Source organism: Gymnogyps californianus, chromosome 17 (assembly GCF_018139145.2).
Source record: "Gymnogyps californianus isolate 813 chromosome 17, ASM1813914v2, whole genome shotgun sequence".
NCBI classification, from domain to species: Eukaryota; Metazoa; Chordata; class Aves; order Accipitriformes; family Cathartidae; genus Gymnogyps; species Gymnogyps californianus.
Window position 1 is genome coordinate 17,449,520 of NC_059487.1, and position 18,658 is coordinate 17,468,177.

The 18,658-nt window shown below is 52.4% G+C and overlaps 1 protein-coding gene across 4 annotated transcripts in view; it reads right to left on the bottom strand.

Moving 5' to 3' along the window:
• Positions 1-18,658, bottom strand: part of CDH22 (cadherin 22) — an 89,932-nt gene that overhangs the window by 33,268 nt on the left and 38,006 nt on the right. For all 4 annotated transcript variants that reach the window (XM_050907195.1, XM_050907193.1, XM_050907192.1 and 1 more), the window contains exon 4: positions 9,409-9,528. In XM_050907195.1, the coding sequence (XP_050763152.1) occupies positions 9,409-9,528 (120 nt within the window). The remainder of the gene's footprint in view (positions 1-9,408; positions 9,529-18,658) is intronic.

Sequence of the window (18,658 nt, forward strand, 5' to 3'; positions counted from 1 at the left end):
AGCTGACTGAGGGGACAAAAGGGCTCTGGAGACAAGAACAAGCCCACGGGGTTGTCAGCCAGGCAGAAACATCCTGAAAATCCCCCTGGAGCCCAGGAATGGCCACACACCCGACCTGATCCCAGCAAGTCTCTGCAGCTGATTCGCAGGCGTGTTGCACGAAAGGTTCCTCACTGCTGCTTCTACTGCGGGCTGCCAGTAGCTCTGACAGGGTTAAACTCCAGCTCGGAGGAGGTTTGTACTTCTCTCCAGGGAGGCCAGGAGCCGGGTGAAGGATTGGTGGGGGCCAGAGGCACAGGAGCGAGAGGACTCGCCCAGATGCGGGGGCTGCACTGGGGCCAGCCTCAAGGTTTGCACAGAAAGGCTTCGTAAAAGCCCAGGCTGAGTCATGAAACCCCTTTGGCAGAAATCTGCAACAGCCTACTTACCCTTATCTGCTCAAGCAGGAGCCAGGCTTGCCGCAGCATCCCTAACAGAACCTCGGAGCCCAAGCATGCCTGGAGGGCCCCCCTGTTCGATTTGGAGAACAAGGGGGAGCACTGTATTTCCAAAAGTCTGTCTGCACGAACCCCCTCTAAGTTAAGGAGACCAGAGATAATATACATGCTCTGTGTCAGGGGCTGAGAATGCACTAGACACCATAAAGCTTAACAAAATGTACGGCATGTTAGTACTTTTTATGAAATGAAAGTCTCTTAAAAAAAAGTGTTTATAGGTCTTCAGTAGTCACCTGGGCTTGGGGGAAATGACCAGGACTAAAATATAAAGGAATGTAAAACAAGAAACAAAGAGCAGTAAAACCCAGAAAACACTGTGAATGGCAGAAGTTATGACTTCCTATGTCACCCAGGAGTGCTTCATTTACATGGAAACAAAGCAGAGAAGAAATATTTTGAGAATGAAAGAAAGAAATTACTCTGCCCTGAGCTGGCACCAGGGCCACGCATGAGTGCATACATGGATACAAGGTCATTAGCGGCACATTCCCAGTCCCACTATACCAGCAACACCCCAGAACAGCTAGGAATCAGATGAAAACCCCTCCAGCTCAGTTTCTTAACATTCCCACAGATTTAGACATTGTTTTATGTTTTTGTAATTGCTCTCTCTTCCAGGCTTTTCTGTTTAACTATTAGCTTTACCTCCTCCTACTGTGAACTGCAAAATCCATCTTTGCTTTGTTTCACCAGTAATCCTGCCTGGTGTTTGGGAAGATGCTGGAGGGGGGTTGCCTGGCTGTGTGGTGTGGGTCTCCAGTGAGGGGGTCCGACCTGGAGGGAACAAGGAGCTCCTCCCTTGCCAAGCAAACAGCAGAGAATCATCCAGTTGCTCTCAGCAACTTGCAAGACATTTGCTGACATGCAACAAAGCGAGCAATGGCAGAGCATCACAGCCGTCCAAGCCACCTGACTTAAGGCAGACACTTCTGGGAAGCCTTCAGCACAACCTGAGCACAGTGGAGGGGAGAGCTGGGTGCCAGTAGGCTGCAAGGAGACAAGATGTGGCTTCAGGGACATACCCCAAGGCTTCCAGACATCAGCCCTCCACAGCCAGCGAGTTGCCACAGTATCCCCGTTCATGTGTCTGGTGTGACCTTGTGCACCTCCTGACAAAGGCTGTGGGTGGACGGCTCACACCAAGGAGCCACTGGTGCTGTGGCCCAAAGGCAGTCAGAAATGCCACTGAGCTGGGAGGATGAAATCCCTCCCCACCCCTTTGCATGACATTACAGGTGCAGCAGGAGCTGGCAACACTGTTCTGGAGACATTTATCTCTCCTTGCTTTCTGAAACCAGCAATTATTCCAACGATTATCATTGTTAGGATTTATTAGAAAGACATAACCACTGTTTCAGATCCTTGCAGTTCCCCAGCTCTCATGGATAGGCACAATTTCACCCAGCTTCCCTTGTCCCTCTGTCATTTCAGTTCTGTAATTACCTGGACTCCCACATCCTTCAGCCCCATGAATCGAGAGGAGGCTCTCTCTCACCAACCATCTCTCGAGCACTTCCAGCATCTGCCTGTTTACACACTCGAGTAACTCTCAGCCCTTCTATCGCTCGATCACCGAGGTCCACGCTCCCAGCTAGCATGCAGGTGAGATGCAGCACAGAGCACTGCAGAATTTCTGCTAGGGAGCATCCCAACCCCTCCACAGGAAGACGGAGGGTGTTTACCCTGTGATGGGGTCCAGGGTCTGCACCAGCTCCCTCGTTCATCCTGGGTCTGTTCAGAGGAAGCCATTTCACCAGGAGTCCCACCCCACCTCATCCAACGGGGCTGAGGGAGCACCGACAAGGGAGCGATGAACGCGCCTCCAGGCACACGTCCCAGCGAGAACTGCAACCTCCCTCCCACCCGAGGGCATGCAGGACTGGCCTTGAACAAGCACCCAGGGCTGCACAGGACTGGCCTCAGCTGGTCGTGCTTATAGGCCTCTTCTGCCACTTCACTATGAATACAAAACCGTTATTTCTGGGCAAGCACTATCATCTCATAGAAATTTAAGCAATTCTGTTAATTAACGGGGTCTGAAGCATTTTATAATGAAAATGATTCATGTCAGCACAATAGTGATGAATCGGGATGAGAGGGAAAAAGCTCATGCATTCACCAAGGCTGTAATGACTTAACTGAGCTGCTCGTAATGATATAGCTCATAATACACCATGCAAGATGGGAGGAAAGTGCTCAGGCGCTTCCCAGAACACCTCCAAGGTCACTCGTCCCAGTGGGGAGCAAGTCCAGGCCATTTGGCACATGCAGAGCCGGGCAGACAAACGGCCCCAGCCGGCTCGGGTTCTCTAGTGGCACGAGGCAGACAAAATCCTTGTCTTTGGCGGGGGTGCACACTGAGAGCCAAAACCACCTCCTGCCGAGATGCTGTTTGTCCAAGTCCATCCTGGAAAAGTGAGGGTCTGATGCAGATGAACTGCCCCATGCCCCAGGCCTCCAAGAGCCCCAGCAGGACTGTCACCAAGAAAGCTGTTCCCCCTAAAGTTGCATGGGCCACACCAGGCTACTACCCCAAGTGTCAGGCTGGTTTTGTCTTTTAGGCTGAGGTACCACTTACCATTTGCTAGTGGCCTTGACAAATCAGGGTCTCCAAACATACTCCACACCAATTCCTTGAATATGGCACTAGGAGTGCTGCCATAAACACCCACCAGCAGCAAACTTGCATGGTCCCATCTCTTAGAGCCAGGACAGCCCCTGCTCCCAAAACCTGACCCCCAGGGACTCTGCAAAAGCAGCAGCAAGTGATGGTGGCAGACCTGTTCTCAGGGCGCAGAGACAGAAGAGGCAGGGACCTCAGCTGCTGTACGCAGAACATGGAAAAGTCCTCACTATCATCATCACCCAAGATTCACCTTCTTTCCAGCCAGAAAAACTGCCAAGCTTTGTCCTTCCCAGACACTGCTAACAAAGCAAGAACAACCTCCAGCTCAGACTCATCTCCCTAGTTCTTGTCAGCATCTGTTATAGTTGAATAATACAGATGTATGGTGGCATACCCTCTGGTACAAGGCACATGTGGCTTTCCAGCATGCTCCAGATTAATCAGTATAATTACCAGGCAAAGGGACACTTACAGCATCACAAATACCATCAAATCTGCTCAAACAGCAGTCTGAGTGATCAAGACAAAGCAGGACAAAGTACTCAGCAGGTAACTGCCTTCCAGGAATCCCATCATTATGGGCTTAGTTCTGCTTCTAGCTCAGATCTCCACATCCTCGGAGACCCTCTGGACAAGGCACCTTCCAGCTGAGGGCAGTCAGGAGCAACACGCTCCCTGTCACAAAGTGCAAAGCCAGAAAGTCGTGGAGTAATGGACATGGATGTATCCTCAGGAGGTCCCTGGTCCAACTACAGCTCAAAGCAGGCAGTCTTCAAAGGCAGACGAGATTACTCAGTGCCATGTCCAGTCAGGTTTTGAGTACCTCCAAGGATGGAAATGCCACCTTCACGGTGACATGTTTTCTCTTCCTGCCATTTGTGTCTTTTTACTGTGTATGCCTGAGAAGAGTCTGGATCTGTCTTCTCTATCCCCTCCTATTTAGCTGGATAAAACAGATTCACTCCTCCCAGCAGCTTGGTCAGTTAAAGCAAACAGATCTCTGCCTCAGCCCAGGGGTGGCAAGGCACCTGCCAAATAGACTGCACGTTCCTCACCTGTGCCCACACCTGCCTGCAGGGATATGGAAATACCAATATATCTGCCAAGACACAAGTGCTGCTTGAGGCATACATCCTGGAGGAGGTCAGCCCACTGCAGATGGGGTCTTAGCCCCAAGAACCAGCACTGCATCCGCCCTACATGCACAGCCCCCCTTCCTGTCCTTCAGCTCAGGACATTCCGGGAGGCAGAAGCTACAGACGATCTGAGCAAGGTACTAGGCACAAGGTTCAGGAAGTTCATGGCTCTTCAGCAAATAAGGTACAGAACTGAGATCCAGAAGTGGAAACACTATGGTTGCATCAGCATAACCCAGCAAAGTTAATTGGAAGGGTGCAGAATCACACAACTATTGTGGCTGAGGGATGCTGCAGCCTGCAGATTTCTAACATGGTACCTTTCATAGCAGGTGGCCAAGTCCTTTTCAAACCAGTGTGCCCCATAGCTCCTAGGGCAGCACCCGCAGAGACAGAGTGACTGCCACTGCTCAGAGAGGAGCACCTAGCAGGGGCTTGTTCCTGGCTGGAATCAGCCTTGCCCATGCCAGCGCAGAGGCAGCAGTGCCCTGGAGGGAGGCACCCGCAGTGAGCTCCAACAGATGGGCCAGCACACTTACCCTTCCTTTGTGTCCCTTCTTTTAGCAGCTAAATCCCTCATCATTTAATATTAATTCCCACTGCACATTAGCAGATACACCCTAATTTCCTCAAGACGACCAAACACACAATTTGGTCCCAAACCAACTGAAGTTCCTGCACCAGCCTCTGAAAAGGACTGTTAACATTCAGTCTTGCTAATAAGAGCAATCACCTTAAATAAGTGTGGCTTCTCTGCAAACCCTCATCACCCATGCTCAGAGTCCCTTGTCCCTGTGCACAGCTCTGGTGAATAAGCTTCTGGGATGGGGCACAGACCTGCATAAACCCATGAGCGCACACAAACACGCACATACCGATATCTGTGTTTCTAGGCGCCGAGGAGCATTTTTAACAAACTGGCAAGAGCAGCAGAGAAACACGTTCTGCCTCCCACCACCGCATCACACAAATCCAACAGTTCATCAGCCCAATTCAGCATGCAGCATGTTCCCAGCAACAACTCCTCTCCCAGTCTATCCTTACTACCCTGGGACTAGGGCTGTGGTCAATCTCCAAACAGGGCAAGGCCGACAGGTAAGGATGAAACAACTAATGACTGCACACAAATAGCCATCAACTTCATCCCAGCAGGCCAGTATTTCTCATCCTGCTCTCCCTGGCACAAGTACCTCTAAGCCCTCACCGGCTAAGTCTCCAAATCAGGAGACAGGCTCGAGAACTCAGGAGCTGTTTTAAGTAATCATAAATGCCAGACTGCATTTCAATTAGCCTTCTGAGTCCTCCTGCCTTTTCCCTGCATACAGCAGAATGACAGATTTTAAGAACAACCTCTTCCTTTTCAGTAAAAAGCAAGATTCCCATGCACTCTCCTGAACTGACAAGCTGGGCTTTTAAGGAAAGCACCGAATATCATGAGGCCTGTGATGTTACCTGCTGTGATTGTTCTGTAGCAGTCAATATCCCTGCAAAGGGATGAACAAGACTGCTGGAGCCAAGGGCACCAGGTTGTGCCCCCCGTTCTGGGTGTCGAGGATTTTCAGGTTTCCTCCTGAGGCTGTGGGCAGGCATTGCAGGCAGCAGCGAGTCTCCAGCCATGCCGGCCAGAGATGAGAAAGGGCATTGCAAAGAACACGGGAACAGACGTGAGCAGGCAGGCACAGCTGCCTGCCAAAGAAGAGATTTGCCCCTATGAAGGTGAATAATCTGCAGAGGTACAGACAGTGCAGGGTGATATAAAGCAACATGAAAATTTGGCCTGCAAATTTAAATGCACACTGATTTCTCCTCTCACGTAAATGCACTGAGAGTCACATACTCTCTGTGCCCATCTCAGCATCTGAAAAGTGTAAGTTAGAAGGATCTTGGTGAGGACGGGCTTCCTGGAGCTAGAATAGGAACTAGCCCTACACCTCCCGAGCCACGTCCTGCTGGGCAAAGCTGGGGCTCACGGCCCCCGCAGTCGCGAGCCTGCCCCGCAGCCAGTCAGCAGCTTGCTGCAGGGTGAGAGAGGGGCTCTCTGCAGTCAGACTGAAGTGCTCTCACTCAGAACCAACAGCAGAAGTGGCTGTTGCCCAACAGAAGCAGCAAAGCACACATACGTGCCGACTACTGTAAAAGCCCAGCCTCCTCCAGCAGGAACAGGGCAGCCACAACACAGTGCAATGCAGCTCACCTGTTACGAAGAGCAGACAAAGATCAGCTGCACCCTCTCTGCAAACTGAGAATGAATGAGGAAGGCAGCACAAAGCCTAAATATGACTAATGCCTGCAGGCTCTTGCAAGAAGCCTAAAGGATATTCTCATAGCTGGCACAGAAAATCATGCCTCCAAAGTTTGTGCATACAAAGCTCCCCACTCATACACCAAAAAAGCCAGCCTAGACCTTCAACACGTGCAGAGTAAGTTCTGGGACCTGATCTGGGGTACACAACACAAACCCACACACATTTTAAGCGTCTGAAACTTAGTTCTCAAAGCACAAGAGGTAGTGGCTGGTATATATAAAGAAAGAAAAGCTCATGTGCATCAGCTGTGCTTTTTCTTCACCATCATTCAACACTGCAGAAACTGGAATCATTCTCCACAGCTTTGTGGACACCGGCAAAGTGCCATGCTGCAGCTCCCACTATTCCAGTGGGGCCATTTAGTTGCTCGTCTCCCTCCAAAAAGACATCCGAGACGTTACGGGAATTCAGGGCTTATTGAGTGGCAGGACTTAGCATAGCATGCCATCCAGACGGTTTGGGTCTGCTTTGAAAGGACCTTTGAAAGGACCTTTGAAAGGTCCACTGAATCCAAAATCCCAGCTGAATACTACAGCTAGTAACATCCAAGAACAGGAGACAAACTAAGCAACCTATACACGGTCCATATATCCTGTACTCAAGTGTGCAAACCACACTTGTACTTGCAACACCTATGCTATGAAGGACAGTGCGGAAAGAGCTGGTTGTAAAGGCAAGGAAGAGAGAACCCGCGCTGGAAGGAGTCACGGGCTTAGGCAGCGTGCAAGGGAGCACGTGCATGTATGGACCTGCAAGAAAAGGCGGAGAAGGAGGTCAAAACCAAAAAGGGAAAACAAATTGTTCTTCATTACCATATATTATAAGAAATGTAACATGCCAGGTTTTTATGGTTCTTTTTATGGCCATTAATAACAATGGTGGCTCTGAGAGTTATGCTGCTGCTATGGATAATTAAATCTTATGCTCAGGGCAGAAGCTGGGCCACCCAGAGCAGTCAGACCAGGATTCCCATGGGCAGCACTAAAAACCTATTCAAGTGCAGAGTGGGAGCGGGATGGGATTTGCTTGGGTGGATGTGCTGGCCCCTGGCCAGTACCAAAGAGACACGATGAAATAACGTCCCCCCTCGGCACTGCCAGTCCTGTACCTGCTGCCCGCAGCAGCGTGTCCACGCAGGCTAGCGCTGACGGCAGGACACGCAGCTCACGCCAGGCACGAGGCCACAGGCGGTGCAGGACAGACTGCAGCTGCATCTTAAGCAGCTGACGTGCAGAGCTGCACACGGCATTCCTGGAGCCCGGGTGAGGCAGCTACGAAAGGCTATTCGCAGCTCAGACATCACCAAAGAGTCAGCCCTGGTACCTCCTTTAGCGGTCAGATATTCTGGAAACAGAAATGCTCAAGAGGGGCCGAGGACTCTTCTGCAGACTGTCAGCAGTTTTGCTTTTATGAATCACAAGCAAGTAGAACAGTAAATCAACCCCCCCAGTGTATGAAACAGCCAGCTTGAGAATTAAGATACAAAAAGTCAAGGAATCAAGAAGCTTGGATTCCCAGAGTGACATTAATTCTCACCACAGTCCCACAGGGCACATTTTAGTTTATGCCTTAATACAGAGCATTAATGTTGTTGCAGGAAGCTGAGCCTCTGCACGTCCTGGCTTGTGCATTTTGCTCCCAGTGGTCCCTCTTCATTCTAGCAGCCAGGCTTCCGCTCACACAAAACTGTCTCAGATTAACAGGATCTCACAGGCCCCTGAATTTTCAGTGTTTAGCCCATTGTTCATGCATCTCCCCCCTCCCATAAAACAAAGCAAACCTGGGAGAGAAGAAAGCCCAGGTGCAGAGGCTCAGGCACACATACCTTCCTTACACTCTCCTTACGCCAGAGCCTCTGAACAAATTTCACTCTGACTTACATAAAAACAGCCTTAGAAAATATCTATTAGCACAGACACAGGTCAGCCTGACAGAGACTTGGCACTTCAGTCCAGGGGTCGATCTCAGCCTGTGTCACCGTGGTTCAGCAATGGGGCGGGGGGGACAGACGGACACGACTTGCTGTCCAGCTTTCCAACAAGAGCTGCAGCTACCCAGCGTGCTTGTCCTTTGACAATTTTTCATTAAACTGTGGGCACTTTACTGCATGCTTTGTGCCTTAAATACCTCTTATTAGCATTTGAGTGTGTTCCCTCCTTAGAAAGCTTGCAAGGCTCCCATTAAGGGTAATGAGAGTCACACTCCTGGGAGGCAAGGAGAATATATACCCCAACATCTCCTGGTTATGGTCTGCTCTAACCAGTATGTCAGAGCATCATCTGCTAGGGATTTATTACAGAGGCTTTTTACAACAGGCTCTATTATAAGTTATTAAGGAATGGAGCAGCTTCTACTGTTCTTTCATTAAATATTAATAGAACATTTATAAACCGATCCTTAATTTAAAGTGTTACCTTTAATCAAAGCCCTGGTGATAACAATGCAGCCTTTTGTAAGGCCCCTCTGGTAGTACTTAAACCTTTCACAGTGAGGTTTTATGTGCCTGCGGGTGCACTCCTGCTCTGGGCATAGAGCACACAGAGGAGCTCTGGCTGGTGCAGGCGCAGGCAGGGCACTCTGGGCTGGCAGCTGCAGGTCTTGCTCCACAGTGCTGCCTGCTGCAGGCACTGCACAGAGCTGGGCAGCAGCCTGCAGGGCTGTCGAGCTTCCTCTCCAGCACCCAGTAATGCCCATGGCATGGGTACCCCAGCATCAAGGGCCAGCACGGAGGTGCAGGCCTGCTGGCACACAGCCGTGCACTGAACAGATGCAGGACGCGTGGCCAGGGTCTGATCTCCTGACGCCCCACACGGACTGCCCCAGCCCAGCTGGGTGCTGCTCACCTGTTTTACTGTCCACAGTAAAGTGCTGCTCGCCCTCCAGCACACTGTAGACTACCCGGGCACTGCTCCCGTATGTGGGGTCATCAGCATCAGATGCCATCACCTGCATCACAGAGGTGCCTGCAGCAGGGACAAGGAGGAAAACAAAAAGTCAGGGAGGAGGCGAGAAGAGCAACGCAAACCTCAGGGGCGGGGGCTGGCAGAACAGGAGAGCAGGGGCCAACACTGATCACTCGTACATGCTGATGGAAACGAGAACAGTTGGGTGCAAATGCAGCATTGCCTCCCCCCAAAAGCCTGCGAGCCAGGACTCCAGACACTGCTGCAAACGCCCCTTTTGTCCTGCAGAGTGACAGGAGGGACCGGACCTTGGGCCACCTCAGGGCTGCTGTCTAGGCAGGACCTACTCTCCAGGAGATCACTGGTCTGAACAACTGGGAGCTCTTCTCCCAGCAGACTTCTGCTGGACCATCTGGGAAGGAGCTGGGGACGAGATGTTATCACCACAGCTGCCCCTTTCCTGTCAGCACTGAGCAACATGGTCACCTCCAGCCCACAGAGGGACCTCCCAGCCAGGGCCTGATCCACATCGCAGCACCACATCTCTGCAGCAGACAGACCTGCAAAGGGACAACAGCCATGGGAGAGGAAAGGCTTTCGCTTGCCCAGAGCCAGACACAGCACCACGTTCTCATGCTCTACACGTAGCAGGGCAGGAGGACTATAAATTGGATAAAAGTCCATCAAACATCTGCAATTAAGTTATTGATTTTCAACGCTGCCTCATTAAACTGGGTGCTTCACTCCAACTGTCCCTGTGATGGCTTTAATTTGACATCATGTTCAATTTGACAAAAGCAGGACCCAGGACATGAGAATGGGGCCAGGAGCAAAGGGGCTGAGATCTACAGAGACAACAGAAGGGAGGAAGGAGGGGAAGCCTAATCCTACCTACAGACACCTATGAGAAAGAAGATGGGGTGACCAAAGACCTGAGAGGACAGGCTACCCAGTTCCACCTCTAGCACCAGACTCAGAGCATCCCTGCCCCAGAGGTCAAGCACTGGCACCAGTCACCTCTGGTGGGATGAGGTGCAGGATGGGGAGAAGAGCCCTGAGCTGCTCATAGGAAAGATCAAACCAACTGGGAAACTCCCTGCTGCAAGATACTGCCAGGGCCAAGAGCTGATGAGGCTGGCAGAGGAGCCGGTACTTCATAATGGACAAGATCCCCCAGCAACGATTGCAGTTAAAAGGTAGGTTTTGCTTCAGAGATGACTCCAGGGCACAAGACCAGCCCAAACTGAAGGGGCGAGGAGAGAGCATTTCACAGCTCATACTGCTGCATCCAGCAGCTCTGCTCTGCCTCACGCACCTCTTAGGGCTGCTGTGCCACCAGCTGAGGACCAGAGGTACCACACTCTGGTCCAGAAACCCTTCTGTTCTGCAGTGCATCCATCCATATGCTGCAAAGAATCTCACAGGCTGGTCTTGGCTAGACCCATGTCATGAATAACCCAGAGCCAAGCTTACTACTAGTTGTCAGCATCTGAGTCTAGACCTATTACATTCCCAAACACCAGAGGTATACACAAAGTCAGAAGCAGCCTCTGTTCCCACGTCACAGTGGGCAGAAATGGAGCTGGAACCATCCAGATGGACGATGAGGAGCTCCAGTCCCTGGTGCCTTCCTCTTCCCCTGTCAGAAGACCACGAACCCACAGCTTGCAGGCAAGCCAGGCAGCCAGGGTGCTTCTGCACCAGCCCAGCCTGGACTTGGGTAAGAGACAAGACAGCAGAGATAGCAATGCTGCTGTGAGCAGCTGGGATGCACATGCTCTCCCCAGTCCAGTTTGCTTCTGATCTCCTGGAAAGGGCATTCACTGAAGAAAATGAGCAGTTACCATGGTTGCTTTTCATTCTCCCTGGCCATCTTCTCAGAGCTGCAGCTCTGCTGATAACATGAGAATCCCCCTCATCAGTCTTCAGCAACAAGCTAGTTCGAGTCGACTTATTTATGCTTTGCTATCTCCAGTGAAGTTATGATGCATCCCTGCCAGGCACATCCAGATTACACCACAGCAACACCAGCTCCCTGCCTTGCAAACAACTGTTTAAGAAATACTATTGCTGCGTTTCCTTGAAAGGGTCTGTCCTGCCTCCTCCTCCCCCTGCCTGCCATCACACAACTCTTTCACCAGGTACGAGCCAAGGCAGATCACCTCCACACCAGTACCTGCACTGCACATCCCCTTGGGCACCCTGGCCTGTTCCCTTGGGAAGCTTCTGATCAGAAAGCTGAGAAGGAAGGGATCAGAGAACAGAAAGGACATGGCACCAGGGTCCCCAAGCACCCCCTCTCCCAGCTGCAGCAGAGAAGCCCTGCTAGGGATGCTGGAGGTGCCAAAGTCTGAGAATCACAAAAAGCAGCACCTGCCCCTGGCAACAGGTAGGGCTCCTTCTGTGCCCAGCCTGGCAGCAACCAGCTGAGAGTCCATGCCCAGCATCCACAGCAGCACTCACTCCTGCACCTGCACCCATCATCACCACAGGCAGAACCTGTTGACCTTGCACAGACATCCCACACTCCACGAACCACTTGCTCTTGCCTAGGCACTTCAGAGGCAAAGGGTTAGGAGATCCAAAACTCACCCACACGTACAGAAGCCCATCAGAGTTATTTGCCTGCACTTGCCCTGTATACAGCACAACCTACATCAGGACTGCATGCATGCAGACGGAGCAGGTGCCCCAAGGACTATGCCACAACCCTCTATCCCAGCCATCTCAGTGCTGTCACCCACAGGTGCCAGCCCATTGATCATTAAAGAGGGGGGCTAGCCACTAAAAGTTTGCATCAGGCTCTGCATCTCATGCTGCTTCTCCCCAGATGCATTCACTCACTTGCATAATTCACCTACTGATCCATCCCTGTCAGACAAACAGCTATACTCCTCGTGTTCCAGTACTTACCTGAACATTGCCAAACTGTGTCAGCGGCAGTGTCCAATGCGAAGGCAGGATCCATGCCCACCCAGAGGTGGGCTTTGTTTCTCCATTTTAAGCGATGCCCTGGACAAGCCAGGTGGGTTGCTGCTCTCAGTTTTCCAGTGCCAGCACAGAAGGCTCCCGGTCCACAGGGCTGCCTCTGGCTGCTGGGTGCTTCCCAGCACCGGAGCAACAGGGCTTTGGGGTGGCAGATCCAGGCTGCTGGGTCCCAGGTGTGAGCCCCATGTTTGGGACCAGCGCTTTCCACTCTAGTGCGAGAGGAAACCAAGCAGCATGAGGAGCACTGCAGCAAGGCACCTTCAGCTGAGAGGTAGCAGGATCATGGCATACTACCCTTAGGCTGAAGCCAGCAACCCTGAAGCTGATGAAGGCTCTGCCCTTCCCCACCTGCTCTCATAGCATCTCATTAACAGATGAGCAACAACAGGCAGGCAGGGAACATTAACCCCACTTTATGCCTCGACTTCTAGTCTGCGAAGATGCAATGCAGCCTGCTCAAGGTCACCTATAGGATATCAGGGGTCTAGGAGTCCAACTTTCCAGGATCCTCTCTTAACCCCCACTTACCCCTTTTCTACCCCTCCCTCCCCCTCTCTTTCAACGTGAAGAACAAAGGTCTTGAATTCCAGTTTAACCTGATCCCCTCCTTCCTGCGGGAGACAAGCCTAGGAACACTGGCTCACACCCCTGCTCTGACATCAGTCCCTGCTCTCCAAGCATAGCACTGCCCATAGCAAGTACAGCATATACGACACTTATTCAGTTTTCTGGCATGCGCCTTAGCCATAAAAGATATGATAAATAAAATGTAAACATCCATCATGTACTGTATAACCCACCTCCCATAACCAGGAAGCCTGAACTCATATCCAGAGAGATAATTAGACACGTAAAACGAGATAAAGACCTCAGTTCCTTCCCTGGCCGGCTCACCCCACAGAACCAGAGGAAACCAACAATTTCACATAAAAATTAATGAGTCAGAGTCCATCTCTTACTCTCCCACTGCAAAGGTACGATCTGGCACAGCAGATCAAACAAGCTGCGTTTCCTCCCAGAGGAAAGGGGGGCCAAGACCCTCACTTCCAGAGCAATCCTCCCCCACAGCCCACGCTGGGGCCGCAGAGCACCCAGCTGACCCAGTGCCCGCACAGCTTGGTGCGGGAGGGGACACAGACCCTGGCCACCAGCCATTCTCTGGCTCCATGGGCCCTGCTGGGCTATCCCCGTTCTGCACCCTGAGCCGTCCTGGAGACCTGCCAGGGACATCAGCCAGCCCTTGACTCCACAGGCCAGAGAGATTAATCCCGTCTCTGCTGTGCCCAGCATGGAGCCGGGATCAGCAGCGCAGAGAGGGTCTGCCAGCACCCAGCAGCAAAAGGCGCCTGGCAATGCCCCCGGCAGCTGGCGGGATCAAGGAGCTGTTTCTCCGCAATGCCCTTTCCCGCTGTGGCTGTGAGCGCAGAGATCAGCCCCGCTCAGCTGCCCCCGCTGCAGCATGCTGCCACGCAGAGCGGTCCTCAAGGCTGGCCTGGCAAACAGCAGCTCAGCCCTGAGTGCCTCAGCTTGGATGGACAGGGCTCTGCAGAGCACCTTTGAAATACTAATGCAGATCTGTCCTAGCATCCATCACCACCTTCCCCGCAGGACCCAGAGCCTCCGGGGCCAGTTTCAGTAATCCTGGGAGGTGCCACCCGCCTGCACACAGAAGGCTAATGGCTCCAGACCACTTACTATGCCACTCGCTCCAAACATACTTAGCTAAAAGAAATGTCAACAACAAACTCGAAACACATCCAAGAGCAAAAAGGCCCTGCACTGAATCCACAAGCAAGCCAACAGGACCTGTCACCTCCCCAGGGACAGAAGCACAGCCAGGCTCCAGGCCTGCAGAGGCAAACAGTAGCAGGAACAGCCAACACTTGCTAAATTTGACCGCCCCCCCTCATGGCAGCCTTCACCCCTTCCCTGGTGGAGGTAGGAGCCTCCAGCCACTCCCCAGACCAGCTCTGGGGCTGCAGCCTGCACCTCCAGCTCAGACTGAGCCCAAAGGACAACTCTCTACCCATGCTTAGAGCACCCTTCTGTGCAGATCCGACTAGCTCCAGGACAGCACATGGTCATTTCAGCCCGGCAGAATATAAAGGACCCTGAGAAGAGTGCTTTGTCATGCAAAGCCACATGCCCTGGACTGATGCCAGAGTGCAGCACTCCCATCTCAGGGACCTGGTTGCTGTGGGGGCGGGGGGGCAGCTGAGATTTTATAAACAATGCAGTTTACGGCTTTCATCTTGCCCCAACACACGCAGTGGTTGATGCACCCCAGAAACAAGCAGGCAGGACATCAGGGAAGAACATAAACCAGAGCTTAAAAATTACTGGAGCAGAAGTGAGTTTCTTGCAATCTCAGGAACATCCTGACTTGGTAGAAAGCCAAATCCGACCCAGAGGAGATTCACTGCAGAGCCCTCACGCCCCACAGGAGAAGCCGAGGGAGCTAACCTGGCTGTGGTGGAATTGCTCAAACAAACAACTATGAAAACATTCTTTGAGGTGTCTGGCCAGAGAAACCCATTGCACAAGGCACCACAGCCCCTGGCACCAGGCAGGTAAACGTGGTGTCTCGGGGAACAAACCAAAGCATCAAATTAAGGCGGCACAGGTTCCCTGAGGGGCTTAGCACATGCAGACTGGGTGAGAGGGTGTAGCAGGTGCTCAGATGTGCAGGGCAGAGGGCTCAGAGCTTGCACCATGACCAAGAGTGCAGTCCAGAAGGGGAAGGGGTAGTCTCACTGAGGACCAACAGGCAGGACAAGCCCCAGCTCCCAGCTACTTGCTGCCCCAGCAGCTTCCAGATGCACACAAGTGTTTTGAGCGCTTTCTATCAAGGAAAAGAAAAGATCAGACTGCCTGCAAGTGTTCTGGCTGAATGTTAAACAAAGTATTTTTCTCTGCTTCCAGCGTGGAGATTAAACAATTTCTCTTCACAATAATCACTTCTGCATTCAGCCAGCTTTGTGCTAGAGTCAGGGCTTGACCTCAAGTTTCTGTCTGTACAGCCAAATCGTCTCTAATCTGGACTTGGTGCTACTCAGAGAAATAAGGAGAGCAAAATGCACCAAGGGAGGAGTGATGTTCTGATGAAAGGATGCACATTTCCTAGCATGTCCAGGCTCTGCATGCTCCCCAAACAGCCCAGAAGTGAGCTCTGGGCTGCAACACCCACTCTGTGCAACCAACAGAGTTGTCTTGCAGGAGACACTCTGCTGGATTTGGGCTCATGCCTGTGTGCAGCAGACAGCTGTTAAGCAGACCCCAGGGAGCTCAGGAAGGGAGCCCAAAATACAGCTAATTTTAGCATCTCCTGTTACAAGGTGAAGCTCCTGCAGTTCCCAGGCAGTTGGCTGGGTCCCATCCCACCTCCTTCTGCAGCTGCAGGTCTCTTCCTTCGGTACGAGACTCTGCTCAACTCAGGCATTCTGGAATGATCTGCACTGGGGTACCCACGCAGAGACCCAGCCTCAGGTGCCAGCACAGAGCAGCCTGCAAGCTCTTAGCCCACAGTTTCTTCTTGAGGTGACAGGACAGCAGTGGGGCTGCAACATGGTTTGCAGCTCAGGCCCCATCCTGCAGACATACACTGCTCCTTGGCTAGCTCGTGTGCATGCATGGCAGCTGGCTTGTCCTGATCTGGCAGCGGGCACAGGGGGAGTTAGCAAAAATGCTCCCACGCAGCACCACCAGCCCCTGCCTTCCTCAGCCCAGGTGGACCCAGTGCATTGCTTCCAGCAACTGCTGCCAGCCCTGAGGCAGGACAAGGGGCTGGCAGGGGGCCTCTGGGGGGCTGAGCAGGGAAAGCCCTCTGCCCCGCTGCAGCTCCAGCTGCCTTCCCTGCCAGCCTCTCACAGCACCAGGTCAAACCTGCCTCCTCTGCACCCCGACAGCAGCATTCGATGGCTCTGTGCCCTGCTGTCTGCAAAACGGTCCTCAGCAGCTGCACTGTTTCTCCTGATGCTCCAGCAGCCCCAGACCAGATGAGGTTTCTAGAGATAAGTCATTCGAAGCCTGCTCTTGCAGGTGGTCCTGCCATGCCAAGGGAGCCTAGGTAAAACTGTTGGGTCAGCTTCCATTTTGGATGTGCTTCCTCCAAGTGCAGGAGCTCAGTGCCAGCCTCAGGTCTGTGCTCCGCGTGTAGAAAACACTGACTTCTCCAGGGGCACATGCTCAGCCTGGCTCCATGGGCTGGGGTTAGCTCCAAGCACCCCCTCTGCCCCTTACAAATCCCAGACTCTGGCCTTACCTTCCTGACCATCTTGCATCTACCATTTTTGATTCATCAGATAGCCATAGAAAACCCTTTTCCTTTCCCTTTGCAAAGGTTTACAGTGAGTCTGGATGAGTTCATGGAAGACGGACACTGAAGTTGACTAAACCCACAGAAACCACCCACAGCTGAAGAAATCCCCAGGCTGAAACTGGTTGCTGGCTGGGAGAGTATTAAGAGGAGCATCACACATGCTGTGTGTGCTGTTCCTCCTCCTCCGCAAGCATCTACTTTGGCCACTGTCAAGACAAGATCCTGGAACAAAGAAGTCTTTAGTCCACCCTGACTTAAGTCTTATAGTCTCAAGCAGCATGTATGCTGTCACTACCAAAATGTGCTGCCCTGGCCCCAGCACAGAGCAAGGGGCAGGTCTATTGCAAAGCACTCCCAGCTACTCTGTGAGAGTTTGTGCAGTTCTTTCATTTGTTATTCCCTCTTAGACACTAGGAAATCAAATGACTTTCCCTCCCAATTAGTACTCCTTCATTATGCAAATAATGTCCTTTGATCTGCTCCTGCTGTCACAGAGCGGATCTGACCGTATTTGTTTTATTCCTCTTTATGCCCCAGGAAGGTACCCACCTCTGGGAGCTGGGACTACGCTTTTGGCAGGGAACGGAGAGCTGCAGCTGATAGCTGCCATGAGTGAGAAGAAAAACCACCCACTTGGGCAGCCCCAAGCACAAACCCCAGCGAGGTCTGGGAAGGCAGGGGCATGAGAGGAGGAAGAAGGGGGTCACCCTTCACTTTTCAGGCTGGGCTGCAGAGCAAAGGCTGTCAGAGCAGCAGAGACAGGGCATGAACAGCTCCCTACAAACATGCTCCAAGCTGGAGAGTAGCCCTGCCCCCGGGGTGGCCCCATCCCAGCCCCTTCCCCAGCAGAGAGCACAGCTGAACCAGAAACACTGGTGGTCCGGGAAAACATCTGCACCCAAATGGAGCCAAGACCAGACATGTTCACCAGCAGGTGCCCAGGCTTTGACCTTGATCTTGATGCATTAATAGCCAATCCAAGCTCTCCCCAAGCTGACCAGCCTTCCTACCCCTGCTTGGCCAGTACAGAGGATCACCTCCATCCACATTCAGGAAGGCAGCAAGGCATGCTCCCCATTCACTCTTATGAAAATACCCCTCAGGTCTAGGGGAGATTATCTGTCCAGCTCAGAGACAGCAAACATCACTACTGATACCAACTGCAAAAAAAGCCATGATCACAGCTGCACCTGGCCTTGATGCCACAAAAGCAGCGCTCCCACACAAACAGGGCCTGGCAGGGTATTTCCCATAAGAAAGTCCTGAACTTTACCTCCTTGGTCCAGGCAGCATCCCATGTCCTGCATCCTCAGCCCTTCCTACAGCGCCTGGAGCTGAACTTCACACACCAGGTCCATGACCAGCCCCATCTCCCTCTGTGTCCACACCAGGGCCACAGTGGAGGAGCAGGGCAGCTGCTGAACCCCAGAGAGTTGAGGAGAAAGCTACTTCTCAGGCTTGCTTTATGCTTTCACAGGATGTGTCCATCTTGTCCTTTGTGCTACCTGTTCCTGGGCAAAGCACTGGTAAGCCCAGGGAGAACCAGGAGGGAGCTGGGGACTTGCAGCAGCAGCATGTGGGTACCCTCCAGCTCTGCATTCATACTGCAGGGGACCCTGCAGCAGCATCACTTGAAGATGCTGTGTGAAGCTTTCCCTGCCCTGTTAGCTGGGCCATCTCCAGGGCTAGGCTGCTACAGAGGAGCCCTTACGCTCCCTGGGATGGCCAGGCTACAGAAAGCTCCAAGGTTGTCGCAGGCAGACAGACATTAGCCTGGTAAGCAGAACAGGCTCTTGGCTCCAGCTCCCCTCTCTGAGCATGCAGCTTGGAAGCACAGCCCACGCCGTTCACAGCACTTCTCTTTACTTTTAACTTCTGAGTATT